This window comes from Herpailurus yagouaroundi, unplaced genomic scaffold, assembly GCF_014898765.1.
Source record: "Herpailurus yagouaroundi ecotype Mexico unplaced genomic scaffold, PumYag 210, whole genome shotgun sequence".
In the NCBI taxonomy this organism is placed as follows: domain Eukaryota; kingdom Metazoa; phylum Chordata; class Mammalia; order Carnivora; family Felidae; genus Herpailurus; species Herpailurus yagouaroundi.
The window spans coordinates 26,050,711-26,074,611 of record NW_024412441.1 but is presented as its reverse complement, the minus strand read 5'-3'; the positions used below and the strand labels follow the sequence as shown (position 1 = coordinate 26,074,611).

The window sequence follows — 23,901 nt, the reverse complement described above, 5'->3', positions numbered from 1 at the left end:
GAGAAAGAATCCCAAGCAAGCTCCACACTGTCAGCGTGGAGCTTGACACGGGGCTCAAACTCGCTAACTGTAAGATCATGACCCGAGCCGTAATCAAGAGTTGGACACGTAACCAACTGAGCCACCCAGGCACCCCATATATTCTGAAACCACTTCGGACTACAGGGTGAGTCTTCAAATAAGATGGTTTTGTTGTTGGAAAGACTACCAAATGTGGAGGCAAGCCAGAGTCATGAAATGCAACTTCTAGAATTGAGCAGGGTGGAAAAAAAAAAATTATAAGCCACAAATGCATTTTATTATCTCTGTTGAAACAATTCAGTGCCTGTTCAGATGCATAAGCAAATAAAATGTAGTGCCTTGAGGGCTTTGAAGAGCCAACTGGTTTTATAAAACTATGAAACATGGCTTCCAGTTCCACACCTCTTTTTACCTGTGGGCAGCTTGCTTCCTTGTGTCCAGGAGAGTGTCAGATGTCTGACATGGATACTAAAACTCGTTGCATCATGACATAGCATCTAGCAACTGGAAGGGGCCTAAGATAAAAAGCAAAGGCTTAACAAATGTATGTTATGAGGACATGATGGAAAGAAGAGTGGCAATAAATCAATTTTATTATTGCCATCATGTTGACTGGGTGCTGGCCGTGAGCTGTGCACTGTAGAAGCTTCCTCCTCTACAGCAAGGGCTTTGCCCAGCAGAGCTAATGCACAGGGAGCACTATCCCAGTACTGCACAGGCGTGTACTGTTCCGTAGCCATATTTCACCCTTGTAGAAACTCGAAGCATATACTTTCTGCATCTGCTTAAAGGGTCCTGCATAAATAAAGCCCCCTATATAGTCTGCAAATCAGAACACCCCAGAATTAATACGCTGTAGTCAGCATTTTCTTGATGAGGTGAGATACAGTGGTGTGCTTAGAGCCGGCCGGTGAATACTCGCTCGGGAATTTTGTGAGCCAGTTGTTAAACTACTTTAAAACAGTTCTTTCTCAACATTCATCATTTCCTAAATATTTCAGTTACATTTTACTATCATCTATGCTCTCGAAGGTGTCCACATCTGCCGTGGCTGATGGTGCAAATACTGTACGACAATAAGCTTCTGTGGATCTCTTCTCTGTGTTCAGTGGCCTCACCTTAGTAGTTTAAAACTGGCCATGACCGAAGGATGTACTCCAGGGAAATGGGGCAGTGCCAAAATCAGCCCTCCACTTCCCACTTCTCTTTCCCAAGAGCCAGTCGTCAAACATTTATCAGCACATTACTAAGGAGGAATGAAATTGGCATAGAAGTTTCTTTTGGAAGATTTGTTACAAGCTCTATAGGCTCCTGCAGACCATTACAGAGCCAATTAGAAAGTGTACAAAAGGAAAAGGGGAAGGGAACGAACATTCTTGAAGCATTCGTGCCTGGCAGTGCATTAATTGACTTTCATATAGAGGTCAGTTAAAATCCTCTTAAAGGCTGGCTAAGCTGTGTGATGTTACCTCAGTCTTGCAGTTGAAGAAACCGGTCTTTGGTTTAATAACTTACCCACGTTGGTATGGTTAATAAGGGAAGAAACTTACATGGAAAAGTATTTGAATGTAGGTGTTTGTAACTCAACTCATTGTCTTTTCCCTATAGAATGGAAATTTGAATGTCTAGTGGAAATACTGTCGTTAATGCTGTGGTAAGGTTTTTGCAAGTGTAATGAATGCTTTTTTTTCCCCTTTCATTCATGTGCATACAAGCATTGGAAGGCAGGTGCCCATTGGTCATGCAGAGGTTCTGCCCTGAGGGAGGAGGGAGGAGTAGTGTGTATGAAGTCCTGGAGCAGTGCAGGAAATGATAAGGAATGTCTGAGAGGGATGCTGAAGCTGGCTCTTAAAAGGTGACAGGTCATTTTAAAGACATGCAGATGTGTGCCTGGCATCAGTCACATGTGGCCCGGGGGTGACCCCAGGGATTAACATGTTGTGGTGCAGGTTGGTTTTGTTAGCGGTGACAGGATTATGAGATTGTGGTCAGACAGGCGTCAGCGGGTAGTCTGGGGCAGATTCCTGCCCAACCGCCTTGGAGGAGCATTTAGAATGCAGTGGCCCATTCTTACCGGCCTCCCTGGCTTCAGGCTCATTCACTGGCCCTGGCAAGGCCAAGGGCAAGGGTGAATGGCCCAAGGGGGAGTGTCTGCAATGCTCGCTCAGCGGCCCTCCTCCTCTGATTCTGATTCAGGAAGTCACAGTGGGACCCAGGAAGTTTTCTTTTTAACACGCAGCTCTAGAGATTCTGGGATGGTACCAGGCCCTTGTTCTATAACTTCTGTGCTGTCTCCACCAGCAAGAAGAAAGCGCCGGCACCTAATAATGATAATAGCTCTTCCTAGCTTTGGCAGAGGTTTAATCCAGTACCACCAGGCTCCACCATTGGCAAACTGAGGACCCAGACTTCCGAATACTTGCCAGTATATTTCCCTCAGGTGCATGGTGCCCTTAAGGGATGCTGCCCCGGTGCCTGGGATGCCACCTTGTGGTGATCTGCTCTGCAGTCAGCTTCAGAAATACTGTGCCTTAAAGAGGGGACCACCTATGCTCCCCAGAATATTTGGGACTCCATTGGAATGATTCTACAGATGCTACAATGTAGTAATTTTATTCTTCAGATTTCTCCTTCCCAATTCCTGCAGGATTCTCTTGGGCTACAGAACTTTAAAATACTCCGGAAGTAAAATCTGTGATCCGATCTATTTGGTATCATTAGATGACAGGGAATGCATTGTGAGTATCTGCCTCCAGTTACCCTTGCAACACAGGTAACGTGCTTCATTTTCGCACATCGTGGGTTCCTCTTTGGTGGAAAAAAAAAAAAAAGTTGGAGTCCTTGAGTCCTTGTAAGGTCTGTCCTGGCTTTTGTGAAAACTCTCTAGTCTCCAGGATAGGGGGAGAAAATACAACCACTGATTTCATGTTCTTTGGCTTTTCTAAGACAAATGGCATTGACATTGTAAGCCATGAACTCATGATTCTATTACTGTATTCACTTATTTTGGGCTTGAGGGAAAACCAAAATGTATTTTATGCGTTGTATTAATTAGACTTACAATAGCTCACTTACTTGTTTTCTTTAGTGTGAAGCCAGTTTTCTCAATTACCCTGTCTCCATCTAGAAAATGTGGTTTTCTTATATGACCTGCCTCCGTTTAGCATCCACATCATAAAGCACAGTGAAATTACGTTCCTCCGGGTGCACAATTCTCAGTGGTTTCCACTGAAAGCTGATATTTTGTTTTCTTATAAAATGGGGACTGAAGTTTTTACTAAAATGAGGGGGGCAACCAAGTCAGAATGCTTTTCTAGCACATAATGCAGAGTAAACCCACAGTAGCCCACATGGCTTGACTTGAACTTTACATTCTGAAGACAGCCAGAACATACTTGAGGGTGCATTCTTTTTTAAATTCAAAGTAATAACTCCACACTGTTGAGAGCTGAATTTGAGCTATAGATTTTTATCAAAGTCATCTGACATTTTAAATAAATTTCAGATTGGTGAATTCAGTGTTTCTGTGACAGAGATCATAAACGTTTTCCTTGTTCCAAAAGCAATATGAGGACTGTATATTTGTACTGTAGTTAATGCTGTGTTAAGTCAGTGTAATGTAGCTGCTGCAAACATTTGTAGAGCAGAGGAGAAAAAGCCTTTATTTAAATCTTGCCAAGAGCAGAAATAAAGTGAGCAAATGCACAGTGGAGTGAAAGAAAACATAAATATCCATACGGTTTTATTACCGTGGTGCCCTGGTGGTAGCATCTCCTTTAAGCTGCATGGAATATATGGTGCTGTTGCTGATAATTTTATGTCTGAGTGTGGGCCTCACAAGAGATGTTTGTTGAGTGAATCAATGTTGGATCAGTGCTCTCTTTTTCTATTAAGAGAACTTTCACTTACCCAGCATGGAAATTAGGTACAGATAGCCTAAATGTAGTACTACTTGTAAATTTCCATAAGAGTAAGAAATAAAAATAAATGAACATAAATTCTCTTTAATAGTGAAATGTTCGTGGCTGACGCAGGTACCATGAAGACAACTTTAGAAGTTATTTTCACCGTAAGTCAGGCAGAGAAAGACAGATACCATATGTTTTCACTCATGTGTGGATCCTGAGAAACTGAACAAAAGACCATGGGGGAGGGGAAGGGGGAACAAAAAAAGTTACAGAGAGGGAGGGAGGCAAACCTTAAGAGACTCTTAAATACGGAGAACAAACTGAGGGTTGATGGGGGTGGGGGAGAAGGGAAAGTGGGTGATGGGCATTGAGGAGGGCACCTGTTGGGATGAGCACTGGGTGTTGTATGGAAACCAGTTTGATAATAAATTGTATTTAGTAAAAAAAAAAAAAGAAAGAAGTTATTTTCACTAAATTGTAGACTCGTGAAGGATAAGACGGTGTTGTACTGTCCTTTTGATCCCTACCTCGTAGCACAGTGCCTGGCATATAATAAAGGCGTAATGCGTGCATTGTGTGTATATGATGTGGTGTGTGTGTGTGTGCACGTGCGTGTGTGTGTCTCCATCAAGGGTAGGTGGGCAGCTTACATGCCATGGCTTATTAACAAATTAGATAAAAGAGCTTTTTGCAGCCCAGAGAAAAGTTACAGCTGGAAGGAGGAGGGGCTGGGGCGAGTGGGGTTAGATGACCAGAGCATTTGTTTAGCATAGATACTGGACCAGAATTCATCAGAACGATTTATGATGCCTGTTGTCGTCCCAGAGACACAGTCTTCAGACAGCATCTTTCATCTCCTTTGAGGTGCTATTTTCTGGTGTCATCCTGGTTGCTTTAAACTCCTATTCTGATAATTTTGCCATGACTCCGGTCTCACCCTTCCCTCCCTCTGTACTTTTCTGTCCCTGCCATGTCGGGAGTGGGGCTGGTCGGTCCCTCTCCAGGGCAGATCTGGGTTTCCAGCGTCTGGCAGTGATGCCTTGTTTGTAAACTTCTGGTCCTGCTGGAGCCCTGCAGAAGTTTTGTGCCGTCCGTCAAGGCTGGGTGCATGTGGACACAATATTATTTTCACATCTCTCCCTTTTTCCTCATTCCATCTATGACCAAATAAACTTCCAGAAGTCATAGTGCTAAGTTCCCATTTGCCAACTGTGTGTGGTTGACTTTTAGCTAAAACTGTCTCCTGACTCTGATGGGGAGGCTGAAACCCACTGCATTTTATTTATGTCATTAGATGTGATAAAGACATTAAAATTATAGTGTTTCTCCCAAGTTCTTGATAGTATATTTCATAGAGGCCAGGGTTACCGTATCATGGTGTGTTTGGGGATTAAGTAACAAGGGGTTTGATCTTGTGAAGAGGAGATATTGTGTATCTCTGCCCTTACCCAAACCACAATACAGGCGCGCAGGTTCCCACCTGCCCTACCCCTCACAGCTCCTATTTTTCCACTTGAAGTGCACCTGGCCCCCAACTACCTAATTCTTCCCACCCATTTGTTCTCAGTTTAAATTTTACTGCCACCGTATGATCCGCCCAGGCTCCCCAACCTAAGTTAGGCCCCAAAGTCTTTTGTCTTACAGTCCCTCCTTCCTTTCCCCACCTTGTTCCTGGAGTGGCTGAGAACTTCCTATGTGCCAGGCACTGTCTAGGGAGTGAGGAAAGACAGGTCCCCCTCGTAGAGCTTACAGCCTGTTGGAGAAGGATAGCATTAAACAAACAACATAGCAGGTGGTGAGCAGTACCAAAAGTGAAGACAGAGCCGGCTGAGAGAGGTCGGGAGGAGGAGTATTTCAGGGAAAGTCCCTCGGAGTAGAGCAGAGACTTACATAAAAACTGGGAGGAAGGCAGGTCAGCTTCTAGAGGATGGCCCCAGGCAGCAGGAAGGGCCCAGGCAGGGCCCCAGCCCTGCAACAGGTGGGAGCTGAGTGTGCAGGAAGCTGTAGGGGCCAGGAGGACGGAGGAAGGCAAAGGGAGCAGTGGTGTGAAATGAGGACAGCAAGGGGCACCTGTGTCAGTTAAGCCTCTGACTCTCGATTTCGGCTCAGGTGATGATCTCATGGTTTGTGAGTTCGAGTCCCGCATCAGGTCCCATGCTGACAGTGTGCAGCCTGCCTGGGGTTCTCTCTCTCTCCCTCTCTCTCTGCCCTTCCCCCACTTGTGGTTGTGCTCTTTCTCTCCCAAAAATAAGTAAACTTAAAAAAAAGTGAGGTCGGGTGCCTGGGTGGCTCTGTCGGTTGGGTGTCCGACTTCAGCTCAGGTCATGATCTCACAGCTCATGGGTTCGAGCCCCGCATCGGGTTCTGTACTGACAGCTCAGAGCCTGGAGCCTGCTTCGGATTCTGTGTCTCCTCTCTCTGTCCCTCCCCTGCTCACACTCTGTCTCTCTCTCTCTCTCTCTCTCTCTCTCTCTCTCTCTCTCTCAAAAATAAATAAATATTTTTAAAAAATTTTAAAAGATGAGGTCAGCAAAAGAAGTGGAGGCATACCACATATGGGAGGTAAGGGGGGAGGGGCGATTGACAGCAGGTAACTGGCTACATTAAATTTCCATCATAAGAGTTTCTTTCTGTGGCCTGGAGCACGCACAGAGGGAAGGCAGGGTGCCAGCCGGGACACCGGTTCCAGGGCTGTTGCACTGGTGCAGGCGAGAGGTGGTGTGGACCACTTTGGGGCGGCAGAGAAGGCAACCAGTTGTGCGAGTGCAGGTATGTTTTAGGATTGGGTCTGTCTAGGTCAGGTCAGGGCTGGTGGTTGGGATTGGACATAGGTTTAAGTGGAAAGAAGAAGCAAGAGTAACACCAAAGTCTTTGACCCAGGCAGCCCGGCGAATGGCTATGCTGGTTACTGGATGGGGAAAGGCTAAGGGAGGAGTAGAGAGTAACAGGTGTTTGGTTTGGACACATGAGGTTCGAGATTGCTAGGAAGCACTGAAGGGGGGTAGTTGGTTATATATAGGTTTGCAGTTCAGAGGAGAAACCAACACGGTGGATATAAATGTGGGCGGCACCAGGAGATAGAAAACGTAGCACAGTTGTATCCGTACACTTACGTAGCAGGTGTGTACGTTGAGTCCACATCCAGAAGTGTTCAAGAAATGCAAACTTATCTCAATGCAACTTAAGCTGTATTTTGAGACCCCATTCCACCCAGTGTTGGAAAATCAAACTACCAATTCAGCCAACCTTTTCTAGTTGAGTAAATTAACCAAAGTTGACATTAACGTGGGTGATTTAGGTTCTTGTTTTTCCCTCTTCTAACTTAGATAGCTTCATGACTTCAGGGAAATTGTCTAGTCCTTAGCATGCAGGTGCATGCATTTTGGGCTGGCTGGGCTTGAACTACCTGCCTGGCCTTCTGCCTTGCAGTACATTATAGTACAGCTCCCTCTACTGTCCCCCTTCCATCCCGTGCCCGAGCCGCGCATCCCCTCTGGGTCTGTGGGTTCTGTCTACTTTGGAGGCCACAGTTGGTTGACACTAGAAACCATCTTCGGGGGCCCTGACCAGTGCCCAGTTGTTCTGTTTCAATTCCCACTCTCCTTTTCCATCAGTTCAGAGATCTTTCCAGTCTCCCTTTGGACAAGAGAAAACAGGCTCAGCAAGTATTCTTCCCAGTTTTTGTCCTGCCCTTTCCCACCCCTTGAAATACAGCTTTTGAACTTTATTTATTTCTTTAACATGTTTTAGTGTTTATTTCTTTTTCAAAGAGAGACAGACAGAGTGTGAGTCAGGGGTGGGGAGGGGAAGCAGAGAGAGAATCCGAAGCAGGCTCCAGGCTCAGAGCTGTCAGCACAGAGCCTGATGCGGGGCTCAGACTCATGAACCGTGAGTGAGATCATGACCTGAGCTGAAGTTGGATGCTTAACCAACTGAGCCACCCACGTGCCACTATTTATTTATTTTTTAATTTAAATTTTAGGGGGTGGCTCAGTTGGTTAAGCATCCACTTCTTGGTTTCGGCTCAGGTCATGATCTCATGGTTCCTGGGTTTGACCCCCACATTGGGCTCTTGTGCTGACAGTGTGGAGCCTGCTTGGGATTCTCTCTCTTTCCCTCTCTCTGCCCCTCCCCTGATCACGCAAAATAAATATATTAAATTTATTTAATTAATTTATAATTTATTAATTTTAAAATAATAAATGAATACTAAAATAAATTAATTTTTAAAAACTTTAGTTAACATACAGTGCAATTTTGGCTTCAGGAGTAGAATTCATTGATTCATTACTTACATATAACATGCAGGCTCATCCCAACAAGTGCCCTCCTTAGTACACCTCACCCATCTGTCCCATCCCCCACCCACCTCTCTCCATCTAATCAAAATAAGTCATTTAGCTTTTGGACTTTAAAGGCAAGAATTGACATCACCGCCTTCTGGTTCCTTTGTGACAATTTTCCTTTAGGCACTAGAGGTCTTATGTTAAAAATTTTTTTTAAATGTTATTTATTTTAGAGAGAGACAGAGACAGAGCACAAGTGGGGATGGGGCAGAGAGAGAGGGAGACACAAAATCCAAAGCAGGCTCCAGGCTCTGAGCTGTCAGCACAGAGCTTGACGCGGGGCTTGAACCCACAGACCTCAAGATCATGACCTGAGTTGAAGTTGGACACTTAGCCAACTAAGCCACCCAAGCACCCCTGTTTTATGTTTAGCGTCCTCCCTCCCACTCAAAATCTCGGTCCTCCTCCTTTAGCAGTAGCTGCCAAGGTCACCAGGAAGGTCACAGGGTAAAAAGGAATGTGGTAAAAAAAAAAAAAAATCAGTTAAGACTACACAGTATCTTGCAAGATTTGTATACCTGATTTCTGCCTTTCCTGTCCTATAAGCTCAGGGGAGGGGACAGATTATATTTGATTTGCTCCACATGGTAGACACAGGACCCAGTGTGTAGTAGGTGCCCAGTTACCTGTAGAACGAATGAATGAGTGAAGTAATGTTAAGACCAACACTGTGTTCGTAGGTACACGTGTGCTCAGATACAAAAAAACATTCGTGCTGCTGTTCCCAGGGGAACCATAACTCAGTTGACTGGCCATGCCTGGGTGTATTGGCACTTAGAAGATGTTATAAGGGTGAGCTAATCTTTAGAATTAGAAACTTCAGAAATTATTCCATAATCTGGAATTGTTTTACTGGCTTTGGAAATGGAAACTGGAGAAGCATACTAGAGAGGAAACATTTGAATCATACCTAGGTTATTTTTTCTTTAAGTTTATTAATTTTAGATTGAGAGCAAGCAAGCGGAGAAGGGGCAGAGAGAGAGAGAAACAGAGGATCCAAAGCGGACTCTGTGCTGACAGCAGATAGCGCGATGCAGGGCTCGAACTCACAAACCTGGAGATGGTGACCTGAGCTGAAGTTGGATGCTTAACCCAGTGAGCAACCCAGGGGCCCCACCCAAGTTATTCTTAAGTGCACTGGGGACCTTCTTTGTTTGTTTGTTTGTTTGTTTTTAAGTAGGCTTAACCCAGCATGGAGCCCAACATGGGACCCAAACTCAGGACCTTGAGATCAAGACAGGAGCTGAGACCAAGAGTCAGACACTTCACTTCCTGAGCCACCCAGGTGCCCCTGGGGTCCTTACTCTGGAGTCTCATCCCAGCTTTTCAGACTTTTCCATTAGGGAGAAGAACACTGAGCTCTGGAAGGTCAGAGGGCAGAGTTGAAAGCTCTGTACCGAGAAGTTTCTTTGAAGTCTCATATTTTATGTTAAATTCAAGTTCATTTATATTTGACAACATATGTATATGTGTTTTTGTTTTGTTTTGTTTTGTTTTTTTTAATTTTTTTTTCAACGTTTATTTATTTTTGGGACAGAGAGAGACAGAGCATGAACGGGGGAGGGGCAGAGAGAGAGGGAGACACAGAATCGGAAACAGGCTCCAGGCTCTGAGCCATCAGCCCAGAGCCCGACGCGGGGCTCGAACTCACAGACCGCGAGATCGTGACCTGGCTGAAGTCGGACGCTTAACCGACTGCGCCACCCAGGCGCCCCTGTATATGTGTTTTAATATAAGAGTTAATGCATTTTGAAGATATGCTGCCTTCTTCTGCTACTTCTGTGGAAAATATTTCCTATCATAAGAACTTGGTGTTAGGGCATTCACAACTTGCATTTTCTCTTAATGTTTTAATAGTTTCATTCTTAAAACCAAACTTTAGGAGTGTTAAGGCTACATTACTAAAGCCACTAAGTAGCCTTACAAAGCAAACTGTTGTCATTTTTACTTGCCCAGAAAAGTGTTCACCAGTCTACGATTTTCACTGGCAATTCTTCATCTGCCAAGGTGATTTTTATCTTTTTATTTACACATATATTATGGGACCAAAAAATCAACTAGGATAACTTTGACATAATATTGAAATCTAAGTATTTATGATTCCTTATATCATGGACACTGAATGAATTTGTAGGACATTGAGTTTTAAATGTTCCTACTAACACATTTTTCTTGGGCATTTTCAACAACCCTGGGAGGTAAGGAAAATACACATCATCATTGTCCTCATTTTGACTGCTTGCAGTTTTACCAGGTACTGTCCTGGCTCCCACACGGGTTAACAATGGGACTTTTAAGTCACCGCCCTGGGACTCATGTTTCTCATCCATAAAATGGGCTTCACCATAGTTCCCAGATGGTAGGATTTGAGAGACACTGAAATAACTGTTCAGCATTTTACAACCTACCACAAATGTCAGACAGATGGAGGTTAAATTATTATATGTGTTACAGATAGTCATGCATAACTTGTGGCCTGGGTGTGGGGAACAAATTGGATTGCCAGTCCCCCACATTGCTTCCCCCAACTGTCAAATCTAGACTTTGGGCCAGCTTAGTTTGGTGCTACCAAGATTCATGCCATTATCCTTGTCCCTCAGTGGACTGGGAACTTCTCTATAGGAGAATTAAGAGGTGGAGTAGAGAACACAGGACTCAGAGACTCCATCTTCTCAGGTAGTTAGGAGTAAACAAGATGGCAGCCATAAGTGCTTAAGGCAGAGCCTGGGGCCACAGGGCATAGCTGTTTTTAGATACTTACAACCTATGGTAGCAACAATAGAAACTTTATTTGCATATTCTCATTAAAATCTGTTATTCTGTATCAGTCTGTTAAAGTCAGGATTATTTTCATCTTCATATGATGAAGCTGAGGCTCCAAGAGCTAAAGTAACTTGCCCCAAATCACATAGCTAGAAAGAGTGAGGGCCAAAATCTCATTGCTTTTGTATGCTTTCATAAATCATTACAGCTGTAAGTTATTCATTGCTGGATTGATGATGTTGTCACATGAGAGTCTTAACCAAAGCTGGAATCCAGGTTGGAATCTAAACGTTAGATTTATACTTTGTGCTAACAGAGGAAGCAGGGGTTATTAGCCAAAGAGATTAGGAAGTAGAGATGTAAATATAAACACAATTAGTGATTTCTCTTATTTTTACAACTCTTATTACAACTTTTATTTTTATAACTTTTGTTATGTGTAAAATTGTTATGTTTAAATATGTTCAAAACACAAAATACATAAGTTAGTTTATATACTCAGATTTAATACCTATTAATATTCTGCCTTACTACTTTGAATCTTTCCTTTATAAGAAAGGACATTTTTAAAAGTTTTTTTTTTGTTTATTTTTAAAAATTTTCTTTTAACGTTTATTTATTTTTTAGACAGAGAGAAACAGAGCATGAATGGGGGAGGGTCAGAGAGAGAGGGAGACACAGAATCCGAAACAGCCTCCAGGCTCTGAGCTGTCAGCACAGAGCCCAACGCGGGGCTCGAACCCACAAACCGCGAGATCATGACCTGAGCTGAAGTCAGACTCTTAACCGACTGAGCCACCCAGGCGCCCCCATTGTTTACTTATTTTTGAGAGAGAGACAGACAGACAGAGAGTTGAGTGGGGGAAGGGCAGAGAGAGAGAGAGAGAGACACACACAGAATCTGAAGCAGGCTCCAGGCTAGAGTTGTCAGCCCAGAGCCCAACGTGGGGCTCAAAGCCATGAACGGTGAGACCATGACCTGAGCCTAAGTCGGACGCTTAACCAACTGAGCCACCCAGGTGCCTCAAGAAAGGACATTTTTGAGCAATGATGCAAGCACCCTCCCTCCCACTCAAAATCTCAGTCCTCCTTCCTCAGCGGTCACTGCTGAGGTTTGTACTGGCATTTTATAACCCTCCAGAAATGATTAAGACTCTTGTGAGTTTGCTTCTGCAGCTTCTTGGGCGGCCCCCCCGGCATTATTCTTGAGATCCACCTGTGCTGATCTATGGAGACGGATCTAAAGCAGTTAGCTTTTTTTTTATGATCCTTATTTGTTAAGATGTGGCTCTTGTCATAGAAAACACTCTCTTTCCCCTGATAGGCAAAACCAGTGCCCTGGTTTGAAGTTTTCTGAAAGGGAATTCTTCTAAGCACACTCTCTTCCTGGGCTCTGATGACAGCCCAGTGTCTGGACTGAAGAGACATGTTGGAATTTGCACTCTTGGTATTCAAGATTTTAAATCTTAATTTCCCCAAGAACTTCATTCAATTCCCCCAAAGGCAGAGTCTCCTGGGATACATATTCAGCCTGACATTAAGTTTAGTAACTATTTGTTGAATTAGAGTAACATGAGTTACAATAAGCTAACACGGTGAGCCCCAAAGAAGATACTTCTCGGGCATTCAGCCCCTGATGGGTTCTGCTTTTTGTGACGGAGACCAGAGACAGGCCTTTATTTAGGCAGGGTCTGGGCCATGCTTATTAGCTGGAGTCCCCTGCTTGTGCTGATCTCAATGAGGGCATGTCCTTTTGGGGCCACTGAAAGAGAGGGATGCCTACTGGTGAGCCTTTATGTGTTTACACATGGGACCAATATTCACACAGTGAAATCCATGCTGGTTATACCACTTTTTTGCTTTTACAGGATTTCAAAACCTGGACTGAAATCATATTTATGTAGCTTTCCCTTTGGGCCAGGCACCGTGCCAGTCAAGTCACACGCAGCGCCTGACTCATTCATCTCACAGAGCAGTGGTGATCAAGGCAGTGTTATGACTCACACTGGATGAAGAAACTGAGGCTCAAAGGATTTATCCAAAATAACAGAGCCGGCAAGGATCTGAACAGCCTGTCTGGCCAAAGGGCTTTCCAGTCAACCATACGTTGCCTTTCCTTCTCAGTGTGGAATCATCAATGTCACTGTGCAACACTGTGTAGACCAGAGATGGTGGCCCTGATGTGCCCCTGATTGGTGCCAGCACCCTCTTGCCATCACACATGCATCCACTGCCAGTCCGTATTGATGCTCTGACCCCTGTGGGGACAGGAAGGCATGCTTTTCCTATGAAAGAGTGGCTTCCACTGGTCCAGAGGCCTCCTTGGGAGAGCCACCTGCTGACCACCTACACTTTGACCCAGAAGCCCAGTTACATTGGAGGAAGCAGAGTGTAACCTTCAAGTCTCAGTGGCAGGTATGCAACATTTCATCTTCTTGACTACTAAACATCAGTGCGGAAGCTAATTTACAGCTTCAATCATGAGCCTTGGCATATTATTGGTATAAAGTGTAAATATTTGAATGCTAATTATCGTAAAACAAACAGGCCACTGTGTCCAAAGCAGATGAATGCTGTTTCAGGAAGCCAGCAGACCCTAGCTGGTAGGCAGCTTGTGTTGTCTCTGCACAACCAATAATAGACGTCTGGAATCATTTCCACCTCCCTCTGCCCCAACAGCACCTGCCACCTCATTGCAGAAAGTTCTGAAAGCTAAAAGCTGCCCAGAGTGGCTCACATATGGGAGTCCTTGCCTTTTAAACTATTTCCCATCTGCCCTGCCACTTGAGGAAAAATCTTGTATTGCTGAAATTATTTGCTCAGAAAGAGAATACCATCGTCTTAATAAGATTGGCCACCCTGGTTCAGCCAGAGCCCAACATTCCTGGTCACCTGTCCTTGCACCATGCAAATTCTCATCCCAGGTGCACTTAGCCCAGTTGTTCCGCTGGCTGGAGGTGACTGGCTCCCTTCCAAACCAATGTGTGCTTCAGTGTCCAAACCTACTCCCCCGCGTCTTTAGTCCATTTCGCTCCTCTCTACATTCACTTATCCTGGGACAGAGACCCAAGCAGTCAGAATTGTGGTCTTCCTACCTAGATAACAAATTCCTTGAGATCTTAGACCTTCCCACCTGTAGCTGGAAATGTTAGTGAACTGGCAGCCTGTTCTGACTGGGCGAAATCCACGTGGTTGGCGTGCCCAGGCTAAGCTGTCTCTAGTAATGGCCAAGCAGGTGGATTCTGGGGAGGTATTGATTCCAAGGCCTATACCTGGGAAGATCAGTTTCTCTAGCAGACAAAAGCGTGTTAGGCAAGACGGGATGTCAGGTGGTCTGGTCAGTGTAGGGAGCTAACCTGAAATTTGGCATAATACTTTCTGGCCGAGAGAAAAAAAAAATCTCATTAAAATTTCAAGCATGGTGGGGGCGCCTGGGTGGCTCAGTCGGTTGAGTGTCCGACTTCGGCTCAGGTCATAATCTCACACCTCGTGGGCTCGAGTCCCAAGTCTGGCTCTGTGCTGACAGCTCAGAGCCTGGATCCTGCTTCAGATTCTGTGTCTCCTTCTCTGCCCCTCCCTGACGCGCGGGCACGCACTACCTCTCTCTCAAAAATAAATACACATTAAAAAATTTAAAAAAAAAATAAATACATTTTCAGGCATGGTGCAACATCCCCTGGTTTCATTGTACAGTTGGTACAAAAAGGGGTTTGGAACAGTGTACATGATGAGGACCACTCAGAGCTTCAGTTTCTCCATATGCCGAATGGGAATAACAATGTTGACTGTAGAGTTTGATACAAGGATTACACCGGGAATGAAGCATTTAACTGAGACAGTACAGATGAGGGGCTTTGCCCAGGGCCCAGCACGTGGTAGGCGTCTGCTGCATGGCAGCATCTGATACCGTCGCTGCTCGTTCATTCCATCTCCCTGACCACTCCTGTGACTGCTGGTCCTTACATTCTGTTCCTTACATGCTGTTCTTAAGCCAACCATACGACAACTGGTTAAATGTGTAGAGAGCCACCCACACACTCCCGCTGGCCTGGGAAGGACAGCAAGCGGTGGGGCCCCTCCCGCCTGTCCCACCCAGGAGTCCGCCTCCGGGCGGTCCTGCTTATTTTATTTTATGAATTGCAGTCTTTCATTTCATTTATTTAAAACATTAATCGGGAACCTTCCATGGGGCCACCTACACTGGTTTCCTGGGAATATAAGACTGAATCTGATACGGTCCCACCCTCAGGCAGCTCCCACTGTCCCCCTCTGAGATTACTCAAGATACCACATTTTAAATCAACCAGAAGCCATGGCACTGGTTTTTTAAACTCAGGCCTTTGCCAAGAGAGCTCATTTGGGTCGGCTGGCCCTAGCATAACTGCGTCCTTCCTCCCACAGGAGATGGCGACATCTATCGTGGAGTCCAGCGGCTCCTGGTCACAAGGATACTTGGCCTGAGCCAAGCTGCCTCACCCTCAGGGCGCCCAGTGCACCTGCAGGGCTGCCCCTGTAGGACAATGAATCAGCAGTTCGGCCGGGACCATTAGAAAGGGGGCCGGCCCTCCCACCGCCAGGCCCCACTGACCAGGCTGACCTCCTTCTTTCTGCTCTTCTGGGCATTAGCTTCAGAATGGGCTGAGACCTGAGTGAGAAAGAATGAAAGAGCGGGCCCTCCGTGTCGTGCATGTAGCAGTCTGGAGGCTTTCTTACATTTATAGAAAATGAAAAGAAAGAAAAGGGGTTATTTGTGAAAGGAGCCAATGGGGTTGTGAAGAGAGAGAAGGATTCCAGCTGGGGGTGGTACCTCCCTCTTTTCTGCAGACTTGAGTGTTTTCTTGGGTATGTGACAAGAGCTAATTTTGGAAAAACGAATCTTGAAAGCAAATGTCTCCTGACGGCTACTAAGATACATGAGTATCTCACTATAGCTCACATCCTAAATCTTCTTTATTATTTCAATGTTAAAATAAATACTTAGATTTAAGATTCTTCAGACAACTTCGACACACAAAAAAGACAAGAGTGTTTCTCCAACCAACAGAAAACCCGGCCAGATGGCAGTTGTAACAGAGACCCATCCATCAAAGTGTGCTACAAAATACTCTCCATTCAAGGAAACGGGTGATCAAGCCTGTCAACCTGAGGGCTTATGAGAGGGACATCGTTGAAGTGGCAAAGGCCAGAATTAACTTCTCTCTACCCTTGAACAAAATGGGAAGCTAGCCCTCTTAACACTTAGCTGCACTGTAATGTTCATCTGCAGCTTGTGTTTCCTCACGTCATCTGACCACTTGTAATGAATTGTGCCTTTTGGAAAATGTGATTTCTCCCTCAACAATTTGAAGGAGGATTATTAACACTCTTTCGTATTATTTTCAACATCCTCCATGCAGAAACGTGGCTCATTTCTTTGAGAATTAGTATCTGAGGGGCACCGAAATTCCTGAACAAGTGGAATAATCAAAATAATTTCTAGCAGCCGGTCATTTTGTTTTGTTTGTCTATGATCATTGCTTTAGTGTTACCCTGTTAAGTTTCCTAGAGGCCTGGCTAGAAAGGCAATAGGAATTGGGAGAAAAGTGGGAAGAGAGAAAAGTAGTTCAAGTGGGCAGAGAACGTCTACTTGGAATGTAGACCTTAGCACGGCTAAAGTAGTAGGTCATAATGTTATTACAATCGCTTTGGAGAGGGGGCACCTGGGTGGCCCAGTTGGTTAACCTTCTGACCCTTGATTTCAGCTCAGATCATGATCTCGCCGCTTTGTGGGTTCGAGCCCCACATCGGGCTCTGTGCTGGCAGTGCAGAGCCTGCTTGAGATTCTCCCTCCCTCCTTCTCTCTCTCTCTCTCTCTCTCTCTCTCTCTCTCTCTCTCCATCTCTCTCTGCCCCTCCCCCACTTGCACTGTCTCTTGTCTCTCACAAAATAAATAAATAAACTTTAAAAAAAAAATCCCTATGGAGAGAGGGCCACGCCACACAAACGATGCTTATAATCTTGCCAGTTCTCTTCCCAGGGGACAACTGGCAGGGACTGAACTGCCGCAGTCACTAAAATCACCCCCGACAAAGCACACGTGAATGTATGATTAGGTAGCACTTTGTCATTGGCACCTGGGAACGGATGATTTGCCTGATGTAGCTCTTATATCTCCCCGATGTGATTTATATCACACCAGCTAATGATGGGAAATAGCAATGAGTATACGTTACTTTGTTTAAGCTACGTTATTATATTTTAAATATACCACGTTAGAGGAAAAAAATGTGTTGTTTTTTTCTTTTCCTGTTGCTTAGCTGAACATTTCTTCCTCTGGCTGAATGGTCATTTTGAGGAGAAGAATGAGCAGTGGACAGAACATTGGTGATGTCCTCCACCTGTCTCTGACCTGGATTTTTATAAAGATGCTGGGGACTGGGCCCCATGATCCGTAAAATGATGTGTGTAGCGTTTTGCTGGCAGAGGATTTGCTGTTGCCTTGAGATTTAATCATTTTGGAGAATGTTCCCTTAATTGGCAGCAGACGGTTTGCAGCGACAGAGGTTGCGGGGAAGCTTTTGGATTATTAAAAGTTCAGCCTAATCATGAGTTGAGACCTTGATCCCCCTCCTTTCTATTATTACTGTGCATCCGAAGCCACGAAATCTTACCTAATGAAAAATCATCATTATTGCATTGGGCTTCCCAGTGCTTGCATGGTGCCCAGAGGGCTTCACAAATCCCACCTTTCTGCTTCCTGACAAAGTGGGCAGAGACAACAAGAGCTGCCCCAGGGTCCTGGCCCCATGGCAGTGCCTTCTCTCCTGCTTTTCCCTTTTAGGCTTGCCTTCTGACCAGAGAGCTCCTGTCATGATTCTGCCTCTCTTCCATGTCTGTCAGCTCCCCAAAGTTAAAAAACAAAATGTCTTGGCCTGCTTCGGTTGGGAACGAGGCGTTTTCTAAATAAGGAAGTCTGTATGCCTAATACCCCCACTCTGCTGCTCTGAAGCAGCTCAGGGTCACCTGGCATGGGGGTGGGGCCCTCAGCTCCAAACCCCAGAGGGCCAGAGGTTTCTAGGCCCTCCCCAAAGGATCAAGGCTTCCTCCTCATCATTTTACACACAGCAACCCTGTGCACAGCCCTCCCCTTCTGACTTGCTGTTTTAAAAACAGTCTCTCAAGCAAATGCTGGACAAAGACATCTCCACTTCCCCATTCTTCAGCAAGCCACCGACTGTGTGCCCAGAGCTGTTGCTCAACGAGAGGCAACCACGTAATGAGGACTTCTACAGCCTTGCTGTGGCAGAATAATCTCTCTGGTCTTTGTCCGGGGGTTCCTGGCATGGGGCTGCCAAAAGCCTTGCAATTTCCTGAGTGGCAGGAATATCTTTGTTATGTTCATGAGGTGACTCCTGGTGGGTCCCTGCCGAGCTTCAGGATGGAGGCTGGTCACCAGAAAGATGAACTGTGTGTTCAGACGGTAGGGGGAAATCTCTGGATACCAGGGCTGGGTGAAACTTCATGTTTATGAACATAGTGGTGTCCGAGAGTGATGTTCTCTGACACCACAGAGAGAGGGATCCTCCCTGCAAGACCTCGAACCACGTGTATACCTTACAAAACCTCGGTAATCGTTGGTACAGGGCTCTCATAGTTCATTCTGGCAAATTATGGAACCCGAGGGGGTGCCATGGGAACCTCCCAGATTGCTAGCCAAAGAAAGGGTCCTAAGTGCATGTGGCCTGGGGTTCCCACTTCAGGCTGGTGTCCGAGGTGGAGGCAGTCTTGTGGGACTGAGTCCCTAACTGGTGGGGACCGTGCTAACTCCAGAGCTTAGTGTCAGAATGGTATTGCAGTGTGCTCATCTGGGGTAAGGGCAGAATAACCGGCATTAAGGGTGATTTTCTGATTTCCTAATAGAAATGTTGAAATACTGGAAATAGCATCTAGATCCTCAGCTTGGGCAGCACAGTTTGAAGCATAGGCTCCCGAGAAAACAGGTTTAGAGAGATCATGTGGTAGACGCTACTCAAAGTGTGGTCCCCAGACTGCGTGTGCACATCTGCAAACTGTCCATTACCAGCTCCTGATGAGATGTGTACAAAACCTGACAGTAAGCATTTAGAGTCTTTTACGGCAATTGGGCATTGCCAAGACATGCAGGAGTGGAAATATAAGAGCATCAGATTGTGACAGTTTGGAGAAAAAAAGCGATCCTTCACCAGAGAGAGCTTAAAAAGCCTTCTTTAGAAGATATAGCTTCAGTCTGTATGATTAAATGGAGTCAGAACTTACTGTTAAACGTGTGAGCCCTGGAGTCACGCAGATGGGTTTTGTATGCAGTCGCTGCTGCTTGCTATCTCCCCGGCTTTGGGCAAGTTACTTAACCCCTCCGGGCTTTAGTTTCCTCATTTATAAAGTGTATTTCCTACCTTATGAGGTGCTGGGAAGACCAGATGAGCTAATCCGGGGGAAAGAGTAAGCCTAGGGTCTGGCACATAGGTTAACCATTAGTATTGTTTCTTCTGTGTTAATTTATTGGCATCAACGTTCCCAGCTTGGTGAAAGCATGTTCTGTACGCGTGTGTTTGAATTATGACCGTAAATGAAACCTGCAGCCTTGCCTTTAGGTGAATACAAGGTAAAGCAAACACGTTTTTAAAAGCCACAACCCCTTCATTGAAATGAATATTGCTTTTCATATAATCTCTGAGAGGCTGGGCTCTCCTTTCAAGGATGCCATGATGTTGGAAGCGTTTGGGGCACTTCTCATTTCACATTTCTGTTAGCACCGGCTCCCGTGATCTATTCTGAGGTAACAAAGTCCTCAAAACCTGTGTGGCTTATTCCCACAACCTGTCATCATCACTGTGGCGGTAGGTAGACTGGGCTTTGGCTGGGTTCTCACTTGGGGTCGTCCATACAGTTGCAGTGAGAGGTTGGCCAGGGATGGATCATCTGAAAGTTCAACTTGACTGGACGCGCCGCAACGTGTCTTCGCTGTTCATGTTTGATGCTGGGGCTGGGACAGCCGGAAGAGCTTGGGGTTGGTGGGGCATCTTGCAGTCCATGTGGCCTTTCTACATGGCTAGCTTGGGTTTCCTGACTGCAGGGTGGACTGAGGTTAGAGAGACAGCCTTGTTGGTGGCTAGCTTCCTCCGGATGAGCGTTTTAAGAAGTAGAATATGGAAGCAGGGAGCGGAAACGGATCAGAGCAGTTACAGAACCCTCCTCTGAATGCAAGGACAGGATTAGACCCCACCTCTCAATGGGAAGGGGGTCAATGAATCTGTGTCCATATTTAGTCGGCTACAGAGCCACAAAGAAAACGTGGTTTTCTTACATTGGCATATCATTTTTTACCACCAAAGACAGAGGACAGCTTCCACAGTAACTGCGTTTATGTAGGTATCAGTCATTTTGATATGAGTTATCTAAGTAAAAACCCAGCCATTGCATTATGGCCCCACCTCACATGCCTTTGAGTTTTAGTCACATCGATCAGCCTATGCTAGGGAGGGAAGTCCCCCTCTGAGTTCTTCATACTCTACTTTCTGAGTGTCTGATTTCTACCAATGACCCCCTCGAGCCCTGTATTGCCTCCTTACACCTCTCCTCCCTGTCCCCCCTACCTGCTATAGAGAAATCTGAAAGCAACCAGCATGATACCCTCGCTCAGAGAACTTCACTTCTCCCCGTTTCTCACAGAGCCTGTGGCTCAAACATCCAAATACACCCTCCGGGTCCCCCATGGCTGGATGGGAGTCACCTTCCAGTTCAGTTTTCCCTACTTCTTGCAACCCCATCACCCAAACACACAACCCCCACCCCCAACACGCACACGCAGGCTCACGCCATTCGTTCAGCCAATATGTATTCAGTGTCTGCCTGTGTTGGGCACTGTGCTCATTGGTAGGCTCCAGAAAGCTCCAGTATTATTACACGTGCCTTGTATTTTTCCCTTTTGGGGGCTTTGCTTACATTCCCGAACATTAAGGGCGTTTCTTGTTACTGTTTTATTAGTACCAGGCACTGTACCTACACAGCAATGTAGCAGTAAACAGGGGCTCGAGTACTGTGTGAAGGAGAGGTTCCTTCTCCCTTACCTTTTATCTTGTCCATTTCATCTCTGCCTTCTTCATCACCCTTTCTCTGTTGGAGGCTCATCTAGAATCAGGCAGCTTTTCCTTCATCTCCTCCCGTGTTTGACATGTGAACATACTACCTTCCTGTTCCATGAGAGACTCATGATGGGGGTGAAGTCGGAGGCTACTTATTTGAGTGTATTTTTGAAGTCCACAGATACCCTGGCATCACATTTGCCCACAGTGGCTAACTGCAGACCTGGCTGAAGCATTGGTTATTCAGGACCCTAGCGGACTTCTGGTATATTTCAGGCAGCCCCCAGGGCCTGGGGGAGACCAGGAAGAATCTGACACGGTTGTCACCCATTAAAAGCACACAGTACTACAGCTGTACAATATAGGAGCCTTTGTTGTCTGATAAAGCAGGGAAGAGAGGGCGGACGGACTCTGCTTCTTAACTCAGCTGCTTTGCTTTTCCAATGGAATTCTGTAAACCCAGTTTCAGGGAGAGGCTTTTGGGATGGGCCCCAATTCAGTAGCTGTCAGGGTGGGGGAAGTGGTTATACCTGCAGAGGTTTTCCATATATACAGCCACTCCTCCAGCTGTCTCCCAAGACTCTAGGCAGGACCTCTTGTCTGGCACGGATCCAGTGGAGGAAAGTGGGGTGGGGCTGGGGGGATATGATGCTTAAATTTAGTCAAACTTCCCACATGAACCTGGTTTCTGATGCCCCTTCTAACCCTCCCCTGCAGAAACACTGCTCAAGCCAGATTGTCCCCAGGGACCTCTGAGCAGGTGTCTTCCGGTGGCTAACTGCAGACCTGGCTGTTTTTCAGGTTCATTCGGCCTCCTACCGACACAAGGTGCTGACCCCAGAGACCTGCCATGAAACCACACTTGAAGCAATGGAGACAACGAATGCTTTGCGGGATCTTCGCCTGGGGGCTCCTCTTCGTGGTGATTTTCATTTACTTCACCGACAGCAACCCAGCTGAGCCTGCGCCCAGCTCCTTCTCCTTCCTGGAGACCAGGAGGCTCCTGCCCATGCAGGGGAAGCAGAGAGCCATCATGGGTGCCATGCAGGAGCCCTCCTTGCCTGAGAGCGTGGGTGCAAACAAGCGGCTGCTGGGCGGACGCCCGTCTGTCCCCTTCCGCGCTGGTCCAGGCGACCTGCCGCAATGGACCCAGGTGCAGGCTGGGTTTGAAAATGACGAAGAGTTCTTTTCATCCCAGATCGGGAGAAAATCGCAAAGGGCTTTCTACCCGGAGGACGACGACTACTTCTTTGCAGCCGGGCAGCCAGGGTTGCACAGCCACACTCTGGGCACGCCGGGGGCCCTCTCCCCCGGGGACCCAGGCCGGCGGGAGGGTGCTGCACCGGCTCGCCTGGCTCAGAGAAGGCGGTCGAGGAAGCGGCAACGGAAACCCGGCGGGAGCCCGGCGCTGGAGGACGGCGACGACGGGGACAGGCTATACTCGTCCATGTCCAGGGCCTTCCTCCACCGGCTCTGGAAGGGAAACGTCTCGTCCAAGATGCTCAACCCGCGGCTGCAGAAGGCCATGCAGGACTACCTGAGCGCCAACAAGCACGGCGTGCGCTTCCGCGGGCGGCGGGCGGCCGGGCTGAGCCGCGCCGAGCTGCTGTGTGCGCTGCGGAGCCGGGTGCGGGTGCGCACGCTGGACGGCAAGGAGGCGCCCTTCTCCGCGCTCGGTTGGCAGAAGCTGGTCCCCGCCGTGCCGCTGAGCCAGCTGCACCCGCGCGGCCTGCGGAGCTGCGCCGTGGTCATGTCTGCCGGCGCCATCCTCAACTCCTCCCTGGGCGAGGAGATAGGTGGGTCCCGCACGGTCGCCCACGGTGCTCACTCGGCCTTGTTCTTTGCGTCTGGCTGGCTGGGCAGCACGGGGGTTCTGCGCTGGATGTCTCTGACGCCAGCCGGAGAGTCTCCCTCCCGTGCTTCTCCCTCACTGGCGCAGAACGAGCCTGTTGGAGGTAGCAGCAAAGGTCTTTTTGGGGGTCGATTTGAAAGCGGTGGTGTTGCCCCTCTCCTGGCTGGCAGGGGAGTGGAAGGTCTGTGTCCTGCCCCTGGCAGCCGCTCCGAGTTCTTCTCCCAAAGAGACTGTGTTCTACGTGGCCAGGCTCCTGGCCTAGCCCGCAGAGACCTGATGAACCCCTAAGTTGTAGGCTCATGGGAGAGGAGCAAGAGGACCAGAAAAGAAAGCAGAACTGTCTGCAGGGCAGCGACAGTTAGCGAGGGCGCAACTGCAAAGAGAAGTATGCATGGTGGTAATTTTAGTTAGCCCAGGGACTAAATGGATGTTGTGGCTCAGAGAAGAGCGCTTCCTGTCCGCACAATGAGCTCTGACCTCGCGCCAGCTGGTGCATGTCCGACCTTTGAGTCGTGGCCAGGACACCCATCAGGGACCTTCTCCAAGATGGTAAATAACATGACCACACCTTGGGTATCCATCTTTCCTTCTGAACTCTGCCTTCAGAGCCCTGTCAAGAGCCCAGGAGCACATCTGGGTCATAGTTCCTGTATTAGGCCTGTCCAGAGAAACAGATTGATGTAGAGAGAGAGGAGATTTTTTTAAGGACTTGCTCCTGCAGTTGTGGGGATGGACAAGTCTGAAATTTGTAGGGCAGGTGAGTAGGCTGGAAGTTTGGATAAGAGTTGAGATTGCTGTCTGGAGGCTGGAGTCTGCAGGGCAGGCAAGCAGGTGGGAAGTTGAGGCAGGGTTTCTCTTTTGCATCTGGAGGCAGAATTCCTTCTTTCGCAGCAAACTTCAGGCGTGGCTGT

General features: G+C 47.0%; 1 protein-coding gene across 4 annotated transcripts in view; it reads left to right on the top strand.

The window, feature by feature from the left end:
- Positions 1-23,901, top strand: part of ST6GAL2 (ST6 beta-galactoside alpha-2,6-sialyltransferase 2) — an 85,214-nt gene that overhangs the window by 20,644 nt on the left and 40,669 nt on the right. For 3 of the 4 annotated variants that reach the window (XM_040454139.1, XM_040454140.1, XM_040454138.1), the window contains exon 2: positions 21,940-22,934. In XM_040454139.1, the coding sequence (XP_040310073.1) occupies positions 21,989-22,934 (946 nt within the window). In that variant the 5' untranslated portion in view covers positions 21,940-21,988. Of the gene's footprint in view, positions 1-13,130; positions 13,454-21,939; positions 22,935-23,901 lie in introns of those variants that run through there. The other variant, XM_040454141.1, reaches the window with a different exon arrangement.